General features: G+C 38.8%; 1 protein-coding gene across 1 annotated transcript in view; it reads right to left on the bottom strand.

Moving 5' to 3' along the window:
• The window catches only part of ITPR2 (inositol 1,4,5-trisphosphate receptor type 2), a 594,002-nt gene that overhangs the window by 384,763 nt on the left and 192,233 nt on the right, over window positions 1–17,006 (bottom strand). Inside the window, exons 16-21 of the mRNA XM_040234592.1 lie at window positions 13,600–13,772; window positions 12,576–12,695; window positions 12,273–12,458; window positions 10,918–11,169; window positions 10,067–10,211; window positions 8,117–8,267 (exon numbers count right to left, since the gene is read on the bottom strand). Coding sequence (XP_040090526.1) covers window positions 8,117–8,267; window positions 10,067–10,211; window positions 10,918–11,169; window positions 12,273–12,458; window positions 12,576–12,695; window positions 13,600–13,772 — 1,027 coding nt within the window. The remainder of the gene's footprint in view (window positions 1–8,116; window positions 8,268–10,066; window positions 10,212–10,917; window positions 11,170–12,272; window positions 12,459–12,575; window positions 12,696–13,599; window positions 13,773–17,006) is intronic.

Below are 17,006 nucleotides of genomic sequence, written 5' to 3' on the forward strand. Positions count from 1 at the left end.
TCTAAAGTATTAGCTCATTGGACTAATAAATAATGGAGCAGTGCAAAGGATACGAAGACTAATTTCTTGCACTTTAATTCTTAGCAATACTACTGACTTACTAATGAATCTTAGGCAAGTTAATTAATCTCCCTGAATATGCTTTCCTATATTGGTACTTAAAAAAATTTTTTTCTTTTACAAAACTGTGGACTCCAGGCACAATTTCATTATATTTGCATATTGGCAACATTTATGAACAAATGATGTATCCCTGTGAGGTACATTCTTTCTTACAGGGGAACTAGGAGACGTTGGTTCGATCCCTGAGTCAGAAAGATCCCCTAGAGGAGGAAATGAAAACACAGTCTAGTATTCTTGCTCATTAAATTCCATGGACAGAGGAACCTGATGGGCTACAGTCCATGAGGTCACAAAGAGTCAGACACAACTGAAGTGACCGAGCACAGCACACTATGAAAGCACTGTCCTTCCATACATATCAAGATAATGCTATTAAATAAACAGTTAATGTTACTAAAAGCAGAAATAATTCCCCGAGAAGGACTTTTTGAGTTGAGAGAAATGAAGAAAGCTAATCATAATAAATTCTCTCAGAGGTACTGTGTGTAGTAAGTAAAATTGTCATTATTATCAGAAGAAGCTTAACAACAAACTATATTTTCCTACAGCTTAAATTATGTATCCAATAACAGGAATGCATAAAAGAAATAATTTACCTTCTGATTTGCAAATATCAAGAGAAGAAATCAAACTATCATCCTTAAATTCAAACTGATTTTAATACACCAAGAACTAAAATAACAGATTTCTAGAATACTTACTACTAAATAGGGGGATAAACATATGGGTTCAGATTCCAAAAATCTAGGCAAAATGCACAAACCCTTACCACAAATTAAGAAAATGTGTTCCCCTAATGAAGAGACACTATTCTACACACCACACCAGTCTCAAAAGGAAGACCTCTGAATCTCAGTTCATGTAGAACACGTATAAGTATTTCTTACCAACACAACAAAAAGTTTCTTAGAAAACTATAATTGGCTGATAAAAACTATCATGAATCATTTTTTATACTACAATAGAATTATGGTGTTTCATATTTCATTAATGGAATAACACAAGGTTAAGCCCAAGTCAGATGACATGAAGGGCAATCCCATAAAACCACTCAGCACATAAACCACTCAAGGAACAGGGTATCTAGGAAGTGCATTATATAAGCCAACAAACAATTAAAATTACTTCCTGTTTGGCTTCTGAGACATCGTATTCTCCTGGTCCTCCTCTTTGCTTGCTGGTACTCTGTCCCAGCCTCTTTTGCTGGCTCCTCCGCCATCTCACTGTTCAACGGTGGCACATCCATGATTCAATCTTTGGACATCATTTCTTCCCAATCAACAGTCACTCCTTAGGTGATTATATTCAGTCTGATATTCTGAATGTCTCTTGTGCGCTGATTCTCACAGCTCTATTTCCTACCATGACTGCACCCTAAGTTAATTCACATATCCAACTATAACATCGCCAGGAGATTCACAATAGTCATTTCAGACCTGAGGTACCCAAACAGGAATTCCTGATTGTCCCGACAATCTCACTGACCTGCTATTCTTCCTTATCTCAATAAACAGTACCACATTTACCCAGCTGCTTTCAAACGCCTGGAATAATCTTTGATTGTCTTCCTTCTTCCCCATTCCCATCAAGTCCTATCAGTCAGGACTGCACCACTGCAATATCAACCACTTCTCTACCTTCTATCCTAGTCCATCACCATCACCCAATCCTGAAATAGCCTCCTTTCTGTAATCTTTCCAACATTTATGTCCACACAGATGTTCACGACTGTCCACTCAGCAGCCAAAGTTATCATATCATATTGTTCCCTTCTTAAAATCCTCGAAGTTGCTCATCAAACTCAGAACACAATTCCAATTTGAGGGTGTAATAATCTCTACAATCTGAGCTTCTCCAACCTCTTATCCTGTGTTGGCCCTTACCTCACTTTACTTCAGCTAAAATGGCCTTCCTGCTTGATATGCACATATATCAGGCTCATTCTGCCTCAGGGCTCTCTTTCTTGATGCATGTAGGTCTCGGCTCAAATGTCTGAGAGCTAGTTCAATTCACTAGCTAGAAGCGCAGATCCAAACTACAATGAGGTATCACCTCACACAGGTCAGAATGGCCATCATCAAGAAGTTTACAAATAATAAAATACCGGAGAGGATGTTGAGAAAGGGGAACCCGCTACAGTGTTGGTAGGAATGGAAATTGTACAACCACTATGGAAAATAGTATGGAAGTTCCTTTAAAAACTGAAAACAGAGCTATCATATGATCCTGCAATCCCACTCCTGGGCGTATATCTGCAGAAAACTATAATTTTAACAGATAAATGCACCCTAATTTCATAGCAGCACTATTTATAATAGCCAAGACATGGAAACGATCTAAATGTCCATCAACAGATGGGTGGATAAAGACGTGGTACATGTGTACAATGAATTATTACGCAGCCAGAAAAGAGAATGAAATAATGCCATGTGCAACAAGATGGATGGACCCAGAGATTATCATACCAAGTGAAATAAGTGAGGCAGAGAAACACATACCATATGATCTCACTTATGTGTGGAATCTAAAAAAAAGATACACATAAACTCATATACAGAACATAAATAGACCCACAAACGTAAAAAACAAACATGCCTACCAAAGGTGAATAGGGTGAGGAATAAATTAGGAGTTTGGAATTAACATATACATACTACCAAACATAAAGCAGATAAACAACAAGGACCTACTGTAGAGCACAGGAAACTATACTCAATTATTTTGTAATAATCTGTGAGAGAGAAGAATCTGAAAAGAAAACAATAGGTCTGTATGTTAACTAAATAACTTTGCTGTATGCATAAAACTGACACAACATTGTTAATCAACTCGACTTCAATTTTTAAAAAATCCATTTGAGCTCAAAGTAACTGCCTGTCCCCTCCTCGTCATACTCCATATTGTCCTAGTTGATTCTTGCCCATAGTATTCTTCAATACAGCACTGTATATTCACTTATGATCTGACTGTCTCCTCCTGTAGGGAGAGGGGTGGGATTATGCCTATTTGTTGTCTGTTCTGTCTAGGCTAGGGACTGCATCCTGTTCCTCATTTTTCCCAGTGACTAGTGTCTGATAGACACCAGTTGCTCAGTAATAATTATTCAGTGAGAATTTACTGAGCAATTTAATTATTGGTTCTCATATAGTTGATAAAATGATTAAGGTATCCAGAGGTGAATGGAGCCCGTGAGAAAATATGAGAATTATAAAATCTTGGAAAGAGTGAAAAAATGTCTCTCAGAGGGCAGACATGCATGAAACAGTGGAGAGTACATACAAGATAGTACCAATTTTCCAGGGGATTCAAATACTTTTCTTTAGGATTAAACTCTGAAAACAGATTATCAGCACTGAGAACAAAAGTCAACGTCAATTTTTAAGTTTTTAAAGGATGGTCTGGTGTAAAGTAAACTGGATATTGTAAAAACATCACACCAGGAAGCATCTCTACTTTCTTTTATTTCTCCATTTGCTTTCATACTGCTTCCCTGCCCCCACCATCACTTTCTCTGAATGTATACTATATGTAATAGTTTATTCTGTCATAAATCCTGGAGATTACCATTCTGTACCACCCCACACGCATAACTCAGGTTTTCTTTTGGTTACAGAATGTTTTCTTGGATTGGACTTTCGCCTCTCAGGTCTGTCCCATTATTTCATTTTTCTTTTACAAGGACTCCAATTTTTCATACGAGGGCTCCTCTTTGCTTTCTTCCATTGCAACAATTTTCTCACCGACTTTTTCACTTGTTCTCTTTTACCTACTTAACATTCTCATTCAGAGAAGGCAATGGCACCCCACTCCAGTACTCTTGCCTCGAAAATCCCATGAACAAAGGAGCCTGGCAGGCTGCAGTCCATGGGGTCGCTGGGAGGCGGACACGACTGAGTGACTTCACTTTCACTTTTCACTTTCATGCATTGGAGAAGGAAATGGCAACCCACTCCAGTGTTCTTGCCTGAAGAATCCCAGGGACGGGGGAGCCTGGTGGGCTGCCGTCTCTGGGGTCGCACAGAGTCGGACACGACTGAAGCGACTTAGCAGCAGCAGCAACATTCTTATTACTGTTCTGCCTTTTTTCAATGGTGCTTCCTATACTTCCAATCAAATCTATTCTCCCTCTGATATTGTATAATTCAGTCTGTTATTTCTAATAATAATAACAAAGTCTTTCTCCTTTATGAGTCCAACCAACTTTCATTTCATTTCTTACTGGGCTTTTTTTTTGTCCATTTCTAACCTTAGTTCTTGGATTTATGATTCAAGGTGTTTATCATATGTTTATGGTTTCATATTTGAAGGTATTTAATTCAGTTGAGAGTATCGTGTTGGAATTCTCTTCTCTTTCACGGTTGATGTTGAGAGAAATTTCCATCAACTGAAATGTTTTGATTCTGCATTCTGTTTTGATCTTATAGTCCTTTCATACAGATGACAATTGATTACATCTCTGCATTTCATGGACAAGGTGACGTGGGCTGATTTACATGATCTTTAGCTCAAGGGCACCCTCTCCTGTCCGAGTCATGAAATGCAGTTTCTTTAAAGGTTGGCCTTTGTTGGGAGGCTGTAGAGATTATTTTCAATTTTATTTTATCTTTTGATATTCCAGATTTCCCCACCTTGTTTATTTTCCCTTTCACCAACGAGAGTCCAAAGGGTGCCTCTGTCTTACTTTTAACCTGTTCACCTCTAGTTTTCCACAACTGCTCCCTGTGTCCATTCAACTTCATTCCTCTTTATTCAGAGTTCTTATCTATCTGGATTCTGGATTCTCTTTCAATATTTTTCATCCTTAGGATAGACCTTCTCTTTCTAAGGGTGATTTCCCTTTTTTTGGTGGGGGGAGGAGGGTGTGGCACACCGCACATGGCTTTCAGGATCTTAGTTCCCTGACCAGGGATTGACACCCTCGCTCCCCACCACAGTGGAAGGTGTAGAGCTCTAACCACCAGAACCGCCAGGGAATTCCTTCTATAGATGATTTTCACACAGTCTCTTTCACCTGGTTTTTCCAGAACCCCCTAACTATCCACTTAAGCTCTCCGTGGGAATAGTGAGGCAGCGCCACTAAAAACTGATGTCATGTTTCTCCTTACAATAATTTTGTACTATCCTCTGTCTTCTAGTTTGGCTGAGGGTGAGGGATATATAAAGTTTCTTATTGACGTACAAATTTTTGGCAGATGTAGAAGGAACTGAGATTTAAGCAGCGGCAATTAATTACTTCAGCTGCTTTATCATTCTTTGTCAGATATTTCTTCTCTATATTTGAAGTTAGATTTCTGGCTTCACTGTTTAATCCTGCAGTGGGTACTGTAGTGGATATCCATGCTCATCACCTATTTAGAACTGAGGTATCCATATTCTCAGTTGCTGGCCAGTCATGGCTGCTGCCTTCTCGTACCCATGCTTCTCACTAAGAGAGACCACCGTCCATAAGGAACTGCCTTACTGAAGGCTGCACATCTTCTCTATGATGAAGCCAGCAATCAATGCTGGCTAACATGAGGATACAAAGCCCAGGCTCTCTGCCTTAATTTGTAACCACTGGGAGGGACCATCCCAGCTCCAGAGATCTCTGTAGGATCACCAAAGACCTCAGTTGTAACCACACTGTGGCTCAGCTTCTCCACTTCCTTACAGGTGTATATCCTAAATGCCAATCCTACCTTCCTCACTTCCTTACAGGTGATATATCCCAAATGCACTCTTCAGTATACATTCTGCAAACAATTTAATACCACAGGGTATTTTCAGGGCATCCAACCTGAAGACAATCACCATCTGAAACAAACTGTATCAAATTATGAGCCAGGCACTGTTATAAGTGCTTTCAATGTGTTGTATACGTTCACTTAATTCTCACAAGGGAACCATGAAGCAGATGCTATCATTCAGTTCAGTTCAGTCGCTCAGTCATGTCCAACTCTTTGCAATCCCATGAACCGCAGCACGCGAGGCCTCCCTGTCCATCACCAACTCCCAGAGTTCACCCAAACCCATGTCCACGGAGTCGGTGATGCCATCCAACCATCTCATCTTCTGTCTTCCCCTTCTCCTCCTGCCCTCAATCTTTCCCAGCATCAGGGTCCTTTCAAATGAGTCAGCTCTTTGCATTAGATGGCCAAAGTACTGGAGTTTTAGCTTCAGCACCAGTCCTTCCACTGAACATTCAGGACTGATTTCCTTTAGGATGGACTGGTTGGATCTCCTGGAAGTCCAAGGGACTCACAAGAGTCTTCTCCAACACCACAGTTCAAAAGCATCAATTCTTTGGTGCTCAGCTTTCTTCACAGTCCAACTCTCACATCCATACATGACCACTGGAAAAACCATAGCCTTGACTAGAAGGACCTTTGTTGGCAAAGTAACGTCTCTGCTTTTCAATATGCTGTCTAGGTTGGTCATAACCTTCCTTACAAGGAGTAAGCGTCTTTTAGTTTCATGGCTGTAATCACCATCTGCAGTGGTTTTTGAGCCCAGAAAAATAAAGTCAGCCACTGTTTTCACTGTTTCCCCATCTATTTGCCATGAAGTGATGGGACCGGATGCCATGATCTTCGTTCTCTGAATGTTGAGCTTTAAGCCAACTTTTTCACTCTCCTCTTTCACCTTCATCAAGAGGCTCTTTAGTTCTTCTTCACTTTCTGCCATAAGGGTGGTGTCATCTACATGTCTGAGGTTATTGATATTTCTCCCAGCAATCTTGATTCCAGGTTGTGCTTCCTCCAGCCCAGCGTTTCTCATGATGTACTCTGCATAGAAGTTAAATAAGCAGGGTGACAATATACAGCCTTGACATACTCCTTTTCCTATTTGGAACCAGTCTGTTGTTCCATGTCCAGTTCTAACTCTTGCTTCCTGATCTGCATATAGGTCTCAAGAGGCAGGTCAGGTGGTCTGGTATTCCCATCTCTATCAGAATTTTCCACAGTTTATTGTGATCCACAGAGGCAAAGGCTTTGGCATAGTCAATAAAGTAGAAACAGATGTTTTTCTGGAACTCTCTTGCTTTTTCGATGATCCAGCGGATGTTGGCAAATTGATCTCTGGTTCCTCTGCCTTTTCTAAAACAGCTTGAACATCTGGAAGTTCACAGTTCACATATTTCTGAAGCCTGGCTTGGAGAACTTTAAGCATTACTTTACTAGTATGTGAGATGAGTGCAATTGTGCGGTAGTTTGAGCATTTTTTGGCACTGCCTTTCTTTGGGGTTGGAATGAAAAGTGACCTTATCACCATATCTCAAATAGAAAAGAAACTCTTAGAGAGGAGAAGTACCTTGCCTAAGTTAACAAAAAGTGGTCAATCCAGAATTGGAACACAGGCACTCTGACTCAAAAGTACATGCTCTCTTGCCCACTGTACTGTACTGCCTCTGTATTGGCTTTGCACCCACTGCCTCTTTAGTGTGACCCTGCCTGTACCCATTCTCTCTGCATTTTTTCTACTGCCCTGCTATGAAGGGTAGCCAGCACATGACACACACCAGGATGATCTCAAATATTAATTTTTTTCTTTCAATCTGGCTGCACCGGCTCTTAGTTGCAGCTCACGAGATCTTCGGTCTTCACTGCAGTATGGGGTTCCTCCAGCCATGAAAACTCTTAATTGCAGCATACAGGATCTAGTTCCCTGACCAGGGATCAAATCTGGGCCCCTTGCAGGGAACATGGAGTCTTAGCCTCTGGACCCCTAGTGAAGCCTCAAGTGTTTATTTTTAACACGTAATATTTTCACTAGTGAACTGACCATAGCATGATGGAATTCCTTGATCTTATGAAGTTGTCTTTTAAAGTTTTTCATTAAAAAGAGAAGCATGTTAGCACGTCTAGCCTCCTGGCATTCAGTGCTATCACAGGATGAAGGTCCACTTGCACATATATATTACCAGGTGCACGTTCACAACCACTCAACAGATTTGTTCTTTATCTCACCTCAAAGTGATGCCAAAAAGATTATAACTTTTCTCCAAACTTCTTACCTCCATCTTGATATTTGCTTAATCTTTCAAAATACGATGATATGGGGGCCTGGACAATATCTAAGATAGCCAGAAGAGTCCTTGTTAGCCTTAACAATTCACTGAAACTGTAAAATCCAAAGTATATAAGATTCCGAGCCAAGTGAACCACCTAATTTAGAAAAAGAAGAAAAAGGGTAGAAAAGAAAAGAAAAACATTAGGAACAAAAATAAGCACTGAATTTTTATTATCTAAGTTTGTGCAGACATGTCTGATTATGTCTAATTCTTTTTTTTTTTTTTCAAGCTGGTCTCACTTAATAGAAAGGTAGATTTTAAAGAACCCCGCCTAAATATGGAGAACAAACTAGTGATTACCAGTGGGCAGAGGGAAGTGGGAAGGAGCAATACGGGTATAGGAAACTGAGAGGTACAAGCCATTTATGTATAAAATACATAAGCAAAAGTGATATACTTTACAGCACAGGGAAATATGGCCATTATTTTGTAATAACTTTCAGTGGAGTATAATCTACAAAAATATTGACTCATTCTGTTATATACCTGAAATTCATATAATACTGTAAATCAACTATACTTCAAAAATTTTAAAAAGAATTCTATCTAATCAACAGGAACTATATCCTTCAGCAGTCCTCTCCTAATTCATTAATACCTAGGAATTTAATACCTGCAAAAGTAACCACTGACCTCTGATTTAATCAAGTTTAGAATTAAATCCAAATAAGACCAGTTCATCAACCCCATCACAGGCCCATGTGACAGGAATATGAGGTATCTGGTGAACAGTCCGCAAGGGAAGCAAGAAGACAGATTTTAGATGTATCAGGGTGGTTAAATGAGGTTTACATTAGAATGATTGACTTCTTGCTTAAATATTAAGTTATTTAGTCAGTAGGATATCACTTAATAAGCAGTCACATTAATGAATTACTTTAACACCTGAATATTACCCATGAAATTTGTCTAGAAATACACGGTCCTTATGCCACTCTGCGGTCTTCTGGATGCTACAGCACATATTAGGCATGACAGCCAGCTTCCAAGATGGTCCCCAACGTAGGGTCTCCTTCCACATTGCCCCAGGCTTAGTCAGCGTCACCACCAAAATACAGCAGAATGATGACAAGACACTTCTAAGCTCAGGTCATAGAAGATTGCAACTTCCATCTTGGGCCCTTTCTCTCTTTCAAATAGTTACCCCAGGGGAAGCTAGGCACCAGGCTGTGAGGACACTGAGGCAGCCTATGGAAAGGCCCACATGGCAAGAAGAATGAGGTGTCTAGACAATAGCCAGCAAGGAAGTACAACCACACAAGTGAACTCAGAAGCAGATCATCTAACCCCGGATGACGGTAACCCCAATCAGCAGCTTGATTTACAACCTCATAAGGGACCCTGATCCAGAACCACCAGATTTCTGACCCACAGAAACATGAGATAATCATGCTTGTTGTTTTGGGCTGCTAGGTTAGGGGGTAATCTGTTACACATCAGTAGTAGGTACCTAATACCCCAGGTATCAGGTAACGGCATCTTCTCTCTAGTTTTGTCACTATCTACTCAAAGTGATATTATAATTTCAATTTAGTTTAATGAGGCTAAGAACATCACTTTAATGGAGATTTTTTTTAATATATGCAAAATATATTATAAATATGCAAAACTCTCTGTCCATTAAATGCAATAAAGTTTGCACAAATAAATCAAAAAATCAAAGAAAAGAGTATATAACATAATTATAAATAAAATATTTTGTATATCAGGTATAATTAAAGTATCAAATCTATCTTTTAATCAATGGCAGAGGGAATCATACCTTCAGGAATTTACCGAATTATCAAAACATCCTAAATATTAGAGGGAAAAAAATCTTTGATGTTCAATGTACCTAATTTGAGACAGTGTAAAGTGAATAACTTCACAGATTAATTGTTTAAAAGAAATTACCTCAAATGTCAGTTTGTTTTTTTCTTTATCTCCAAAAGGAAAAGGCTGATTTACAACTTCTTTCAAGTATTCTTCAACAAATTCCATTGTCAGCGCAAATTTCCTCTTCATATCATTTCTGGAAGAGTCTGTTATAGAATCATATCTGGGAACACAGAAATAATTTAAGGGAAGTTAAACTGATTGTAGTCATTTAAATTGGAAAATATATATACTTTAACCTCCTGACTTCTAAGTTTGGGTAAATTAATCAACCTTTCTAGATGCTGTGTCCTCATCTGTAAAATGGGCCTGTTTTGAAATGAGTTACTACATGTAAAGCACTTAAATCAAAGTCTACCATAATATTAAAGAATTAATAATTTTTTGCTCCTATTATTAATATATTTCCTGATTACTGGTTTCCAGAATAACATTTCTATTATCAAAAGTTGTCATTTTACTTTCCAAAAAGAGTATCTCATTTGCATTTGGAAGGTTAAAGAAGCCAAATTTGAACACAGAAATGCCTTTCCTTATATTCCATTTCAAAATTGAAGATATTTGGGGGAGGGATGGATTAAGAGTTTAGGATTAACAGATGCAAACTATTATATATAGAATGGATAAAAACCTAGATCCTACAGGGAATGATATCCAATATCCTGTGACAAACGATATGGAAAAGAATATGAAAAAGAATGTATATATATGTGTATAACTGAATCACTTTTCTGTATAGTAGAAATTAATACAATATTGTAAATCAACCATCATACTTCAATAAAATAAATTTTTTAAGAAATTGAAGACACTTGATTTTGAGTTCATCAGCTGAATTTAAAGTCATCGAGAAATGTTCCCAAACATACTCATGAATTGTGATCTTCGTGGGGATTTCTGTCCAGAGCCGGGCATAGCGAACAGGCACCACAGACTCCTGGGGATCCCGGTCAACGTGCATGTGGAGCATGAGGCGACAAAAAGATGCTCGGAGGTCAAAAGGCAGGCTCTCATCTGACATACATCGCAGGATCAAATCAACAGAGAGCTGTGTAGAAATCTGGTTTATGGCCAGATACTGGCGATCCAAGCACATCCTTGCAAAGAGATTTAGCTGGTACCTTAAAAATAGTAAATGTATTACATTATTTGTCTTATCTGGATAAAGTCTTAGTATCAATCCGCATCTACTTTTATGTTTCTAATATTTCCAAGTGTATGTGATACTGGACATTATGGTAGTGGGTTAAGGGATTGAATGGCACGTAGGTGAGGTCACTTCTATGCCCATTCAGTTGTAATTTCTCTCACTTGTTCTAGCAACAAGTTTCTGGTGGAGACTGCCATCAGGGTCTAGGTTCTTGGTTTCTTAGGATTACAAATACACTAAGCCCAAAGGCTATGGATAACAGCTCTCGTGAAACCATCTCTCTCTGCCTTGCCCAGGCTCACTCAGATCCAGGCTCTCATGTCTACATTCCAAGTGTAGACTTACTCAGTTCCCAAATGATCAATGATTATTCAAGTGACCAGTCCAAATGGCATCAGTACACTTTGATTCATCAGCCTCCAAGATACAGAAAGTAGCCTTTGATTTTGTAGCTGTAGAAATCAGGGAACACAAGGAACTCTCTTGTCTTTCTCAGATTTTTGTGATTTAGGCCCAGTCTTGGTTTCTGCTTTGGGTTTCCATGTCTTAGACTCAAAAAACACCAACTCGGTTCTTGCTCTCACTATACTGACTACATCAACCACCACTGAAACTTCAACTACTATATGCTACCACTGAACTTTCACAACTATAGATACCAGTTTGTCCAAAGTTCTAGGTCTCTACATGACCATGAGCAATATGTACATAACTACTGGCTAACCGTCTCTGAGGCCACCTCTACAACCAAATCAGCTTCCCTGGCCCCAGTGCTATCTCCTTCCCAACATGATTATCTGCACCCACACCAATCAACAAGAGAAAAAACTCCCTTGCTGCACAACAGTTCCAAACTAGCAGAAAATGAGAAAATAGCAAGTGATATATGTGGAAAACACAGATGTTTGCATTTGTTGTGAATATGTTAAATAATACTAAGTATTTCAGCTACCCTAGTTCTGATATAACTTCTTAAACTTCTTCACAGACATCTGACTTCACAGATTTACAGATTTCTGAGAATCACCTCTCAATATGTGAGACTGAGAATTATGGTTCTCTATGATACTTAACCTGTAATAGGTAAGGACTTCCAAATCAGCCTTGGTGCCCTCCTTTGCCTCCTGGGCAAGGTGCCTAATAGCTTTGCCATGAGGTTCCTTGTTGCTGTCAATCCAGTAGAGCCAAACTTCTTCCTCATCAATGTCATCTGAAAGGATGGCACTCTCCATGGGGTTGTCTCCTTGCATTGAGACCAGTCTTGAAATAAATAACACACACAAAAATCTATGAAAAAGTTCATCCAGAAACAAGACAAGGAACTGTCCTGCTTACAAATAATGAACATAAAAGGATGCCTCCATCATTTGGGCTTACTTGGTTTGAATGAGAATGTCTGCATTGCCTGGGCTCAACATAAATTTGCAGATGAGTTCTTGAGTCACAGGTATTGCAGTGGTATTAGACACACACAGATCTGATAAATAATCCAAAAACCTGACAAGAGAAAAAAAAATTAAATTGAACATTAGCAAAAAGCATCTTATAAAATCATCACCCAAAATACACTTTGGGATATAATGAAACTATCTAGATATATTTTTAATATTATTTCCATGCAACAGTATTCTAATGTGTTGCTTATCTACTGCATCATTAGAGACAAATTAAACATCCAATTATTTGTATTTAGTACAAATCTTATTTCCAAAAATGATATAAGCTTGCTTCTACTTATTTGCTGATATTCATCCCACAGCACTGTGACTTGTTATATTTACAGTATCAAAACAAAGCCAGATCAAAGTTAACGCTGTACTCAGTAAAACAGCCAGACAGCACGTGAATTCGTTCTAGTCAAGTCAGAGGCCTAATTCTATCTTCTAACATGTATTTGCCATGCTAATTAAGAAGAGTTTGTCAATCTGCCTGACTTCTCTGCAATCATTTCTCCCAGATAAAGCAGCATGGTATAAGAGAAAGGTGACTTGCCATGGGTCAGAAACCCTAACTTCTCTTTCTAGTTGGTTTGTAGGCTTCTATTTTCGCATCTCTAATATGTGGATAATATTTTATGACCAGTGTACTTCAGGAGAATGTGCAAGGATTTAAATGAAACAATGTATTAATATATACATGAACATATTCTGAAAAACTATGGAGAACTATAAAAACACAAGTTATCAGAGTGAAAATCAACCACATTTAAATACATTATCTATAAAGGGTTTTGATCTCCTATGAGATAATAACTCACGATGATACATAATTATCATAGCAATAAGTCCAACATTGTTTAGTCCATGAAAGAATTCTAACTTTGCAAAAGTTCTGAAAAGTTCTGAAAATAAAGCAATAAGCCATAATCCCCCAAGAAAACACTGCATGAGCTACTTCCAACCTTGGCTCTCGATTTCTCCTGAGTAAACTAACAAATGTTTCTATTTCTTTTGCTGTAATGTGTTTCTCTAGTAGTTTTCTGTTGTTGTGCAACAAAGCTGTGATGGTATCTTCTGCCAAGATATCATAGCCGATCTGGGACTGCATGACACAGAAATTCTTAGCAATGTATTCCTGCAAAGGAGAAGGACTGTCAGAATGCGCTGCCAAACAGCTTAGAAATAACAGGTTCTATTAGGGTCAGCAACAATGATTAATTTATTCATAAAAGAAAACGCACTAAAAATTATTGTCAAAAGAAAAGCAAATAAGTAATTCTTCAATAAATAGGATTTTTGAGGAAGGAATTGCAAATATATTAATATAGACCTCATTTTAATTATAACAGAAAATTACATGTCTAGAAGTAATTTTTAATATGGTGCTTACACTTACAAATTAGAAAATCAAAAATAAACCTAGCTAAAATCACAATTTTTTATGACATGATAACTAAGTATCTCACCAGTATAACAGATGGCCCTCTTCAAACACTCACTAAAAGTCATAACCCAGGATTTTGGCATAATTACAGAAATGAAAATGACCCTCTGACATTTTGTTCATGAAGCATGAGCTTCATATTGTTATATGAAGATCCCAGGTGAACCTAGGCAATTTCTTTTTTTTTATATACATATTACAATGATTAAATCTTCTCTTTAATGATAAAATTACATAGCACTTTTCATCTTTAAAACAATATCAGTGAAAAAACTCACAAATAAAAAGGTAAACAGGAAAAAAAAGTCCAGTAAGGTAATATGATTAATCACTTTATTGCTCAGACCAATTCATCCAATAGATATTTCTGGAAGGCCATTCCAGCTCTATAGTATGGTTATGTAAGAGGATGTACTTGTTTTTAACAAACACATGTTACAGAATTGAGAGGTAGGGGTATGGCAGTAAACAAAGACAAACAAGCTCCCATGGAGCTCATGCCCTAGTGATAAAGGGAAGTCATTGAGCTAACAAACAGGATCATTTTAGGTATTGATAAGTGAAATGAAACAAGCGGAAGGATGGGAAAAGCTGACAAATTTAGATGGGGTAGGTGCTGAAGAGGTGACATTTGACCTGGGATAGAAATGATGAAAATGATGAAATGATTCTTTTTTTAATGAGGCAATCATGGGGAGAGAAGTCATTGAAGCCATGGGAGTAGCAAGTGGAAGGTTCCGTGCTGGTAGAACCCAGTCTTCTGAGTTCTGTAAACACAGAGTGCCCGTTGCAACAGGAAAGTTGTCAGTGAGGAGAAAACAAGAGCTGACATGGGAGGTGAGGTCCTGGAGAGCCATGTGAAAACAGAAAGGTCCATTCTTAGAGCAAGAGAGAGCCACTGGGGAGTTTCCCCCATGTATGATTCCATCTGCTTCTTCTTCCCACCAGCCTGCCTTTCTATTCCAAGCCACATCTCAGAACTGGTAAGCTTAACCTTCTCCACAGTCCAAAGTGTTCACTTCAATTTCTTGGGGATTATCCTTGGGGATGTTTTCTATGCTGGGAAAATTTACTGACTAGAATATGTTCTTGCTTTAAGTAAAACTTACTGATACCAAGGGAACATTTCATACAAAGATGGGCACAATAAAGGACAGAAATGTTATGGACCTAACAGAAGCAGAAGATATTAAGAAGAGGTGGCAAGAATACACAGAAGAACTATACAAAAAAAGATCTTCATGATCCAGATAAACACGATAGTGTGATCACTCACCTAGAACCAGACAAGTGGGTCTTAGGAAGCATCACTACGAACAAAGCTAGTGGAGGTGATGGAATTTCAGTTGAGCTATTTCAAATCCTAAAAGATGATGCACTCAATATGTCAGCAAATTTGGAAAACTCAGCAGTGGCCACAGGACTGGAAAAGGTCAGTTTTCATTCCAATCCCAAAAAAGGCAATGCCAAAGAATGCTCAAACTACTGTACAATTGTACTCATCTCACACACTGGCAAAGTAATGCTCAAAATTCTCCAAGCCAGGCTTCAAACAGTACGTGAACTGTGAACTTCCAGATGTTCAAGCTGGATTTAGAAAAGGCAGAGCTCAAACTGCCAACATCCACTGGATCACAGAAAAAGCAAGAGAGTTCCAGAAAGAAACATCTACTTCTGCTTTATCGACTATGCCAAAGCCTTTGACTGTAAGGATCACAACAAACTGTGGAAAATTCTTCAAGAGATGGGAATACCAGACCACCTGACCCACTCCCTGAGAAATCTGCAGGTCAAGAAGCAAGAGTTAGAACTGGACATGGAACAACAGACTGGTTCCAAATCGGGAAAGGAATACATCAAGGCTGTATATTGTCACCCTGCTTATTTAACTTACATGCAGAGTACATCATGAGAAATTCTGGGCTGGAAGAAGCACAAGCTGGAATCAAGATTACCAGGAGAAATATCAATAACCTCAGATACGTAGATGACACCACCCTTATGGCAGAAAGTGAAAAAAAAACTAAAGAACCTCTCGATAAAAGTGAAAGAGGAGAGTGAAAAAGTTGGCTTAAAGTTCAACATTCAGAAAACTAAGATCATGGCATCTGGTCCCATCACTTCATGGCAAACAGATGGGAAACAGTGCAAACAGTGTCAGACTTTATTTTTGGGGGCTCCAAAATCACTGCAGATGGAGACTGCAGCCATGAAATTAAAAGATGCTTACTCCTTGGAAGAAAAGTTATGAACAACCTAAACAGCATATTAAAAAGCAGAGATTACTTTGCTGAGCACCAAAGAATTGATGCTTTTGAACTGTAGTATTGGAGGAGATTCTTGAGAGTCCCTTGGACTTCAAGGAGATCCAACCAGTCCATCCTAAAGGAAATCAGTCTTGAATATTCATGGAAGGACTGATGTTGAAGCTGAAACTCCAATACTTTGGCCACCTGACGTGAAGAACTGACTCATGTGAAAAGACCCTGATGCTGGGAAAGACTGAAGGTGGAAGCAGAAGGGGATGACAGAGGATGAGACGGTTGGATGGCATCATCGACTCAGTGGTTTTGGGTGGACTCCAGGAGTTGGTGATGGACAGGGAGGCCTGGTGTGCTGCAGTCTGTGGGGTGGCAAAGACTCAGACACGACTGAGTGACTGAACTGAACTGAAGTGATTCCCAAATAGCACCCAGCCTCCAGGTCAGCATCCTCAGCCCTCCACAGCTCAGCCCATATGCCTTTCCAGCCCACTCCCACACCATCCTTCTGCATGGACTAAACTCATCACCAAAGTTTCCTGACTATGCACTCATCTCTCCAACTGTCTAAGAGAAACATAGGACACCAATTTACCAAATGATAATTAATTGAAAACAATTTTGTATTAAGCAGATGTATGTTACTGAGCCCACTGCATATTTT

This window comes from Oryx dammah, unplaced genomic scaffold, assembly GCF_014754425.2.
Source record: "Oryx dammah isolate SB20612 unplaced genomic scaffold, SCBI_Odam_1.1 HiC_scaffold_29, whole genome shotgun sequence".
NCBI classification, from domain to species: domain Eukaryota; kingdom Metazoa; phylum Chordata; class Mammalia; order Artiodactyla; family Bovidae; genus Oryx; species Oryx dammah.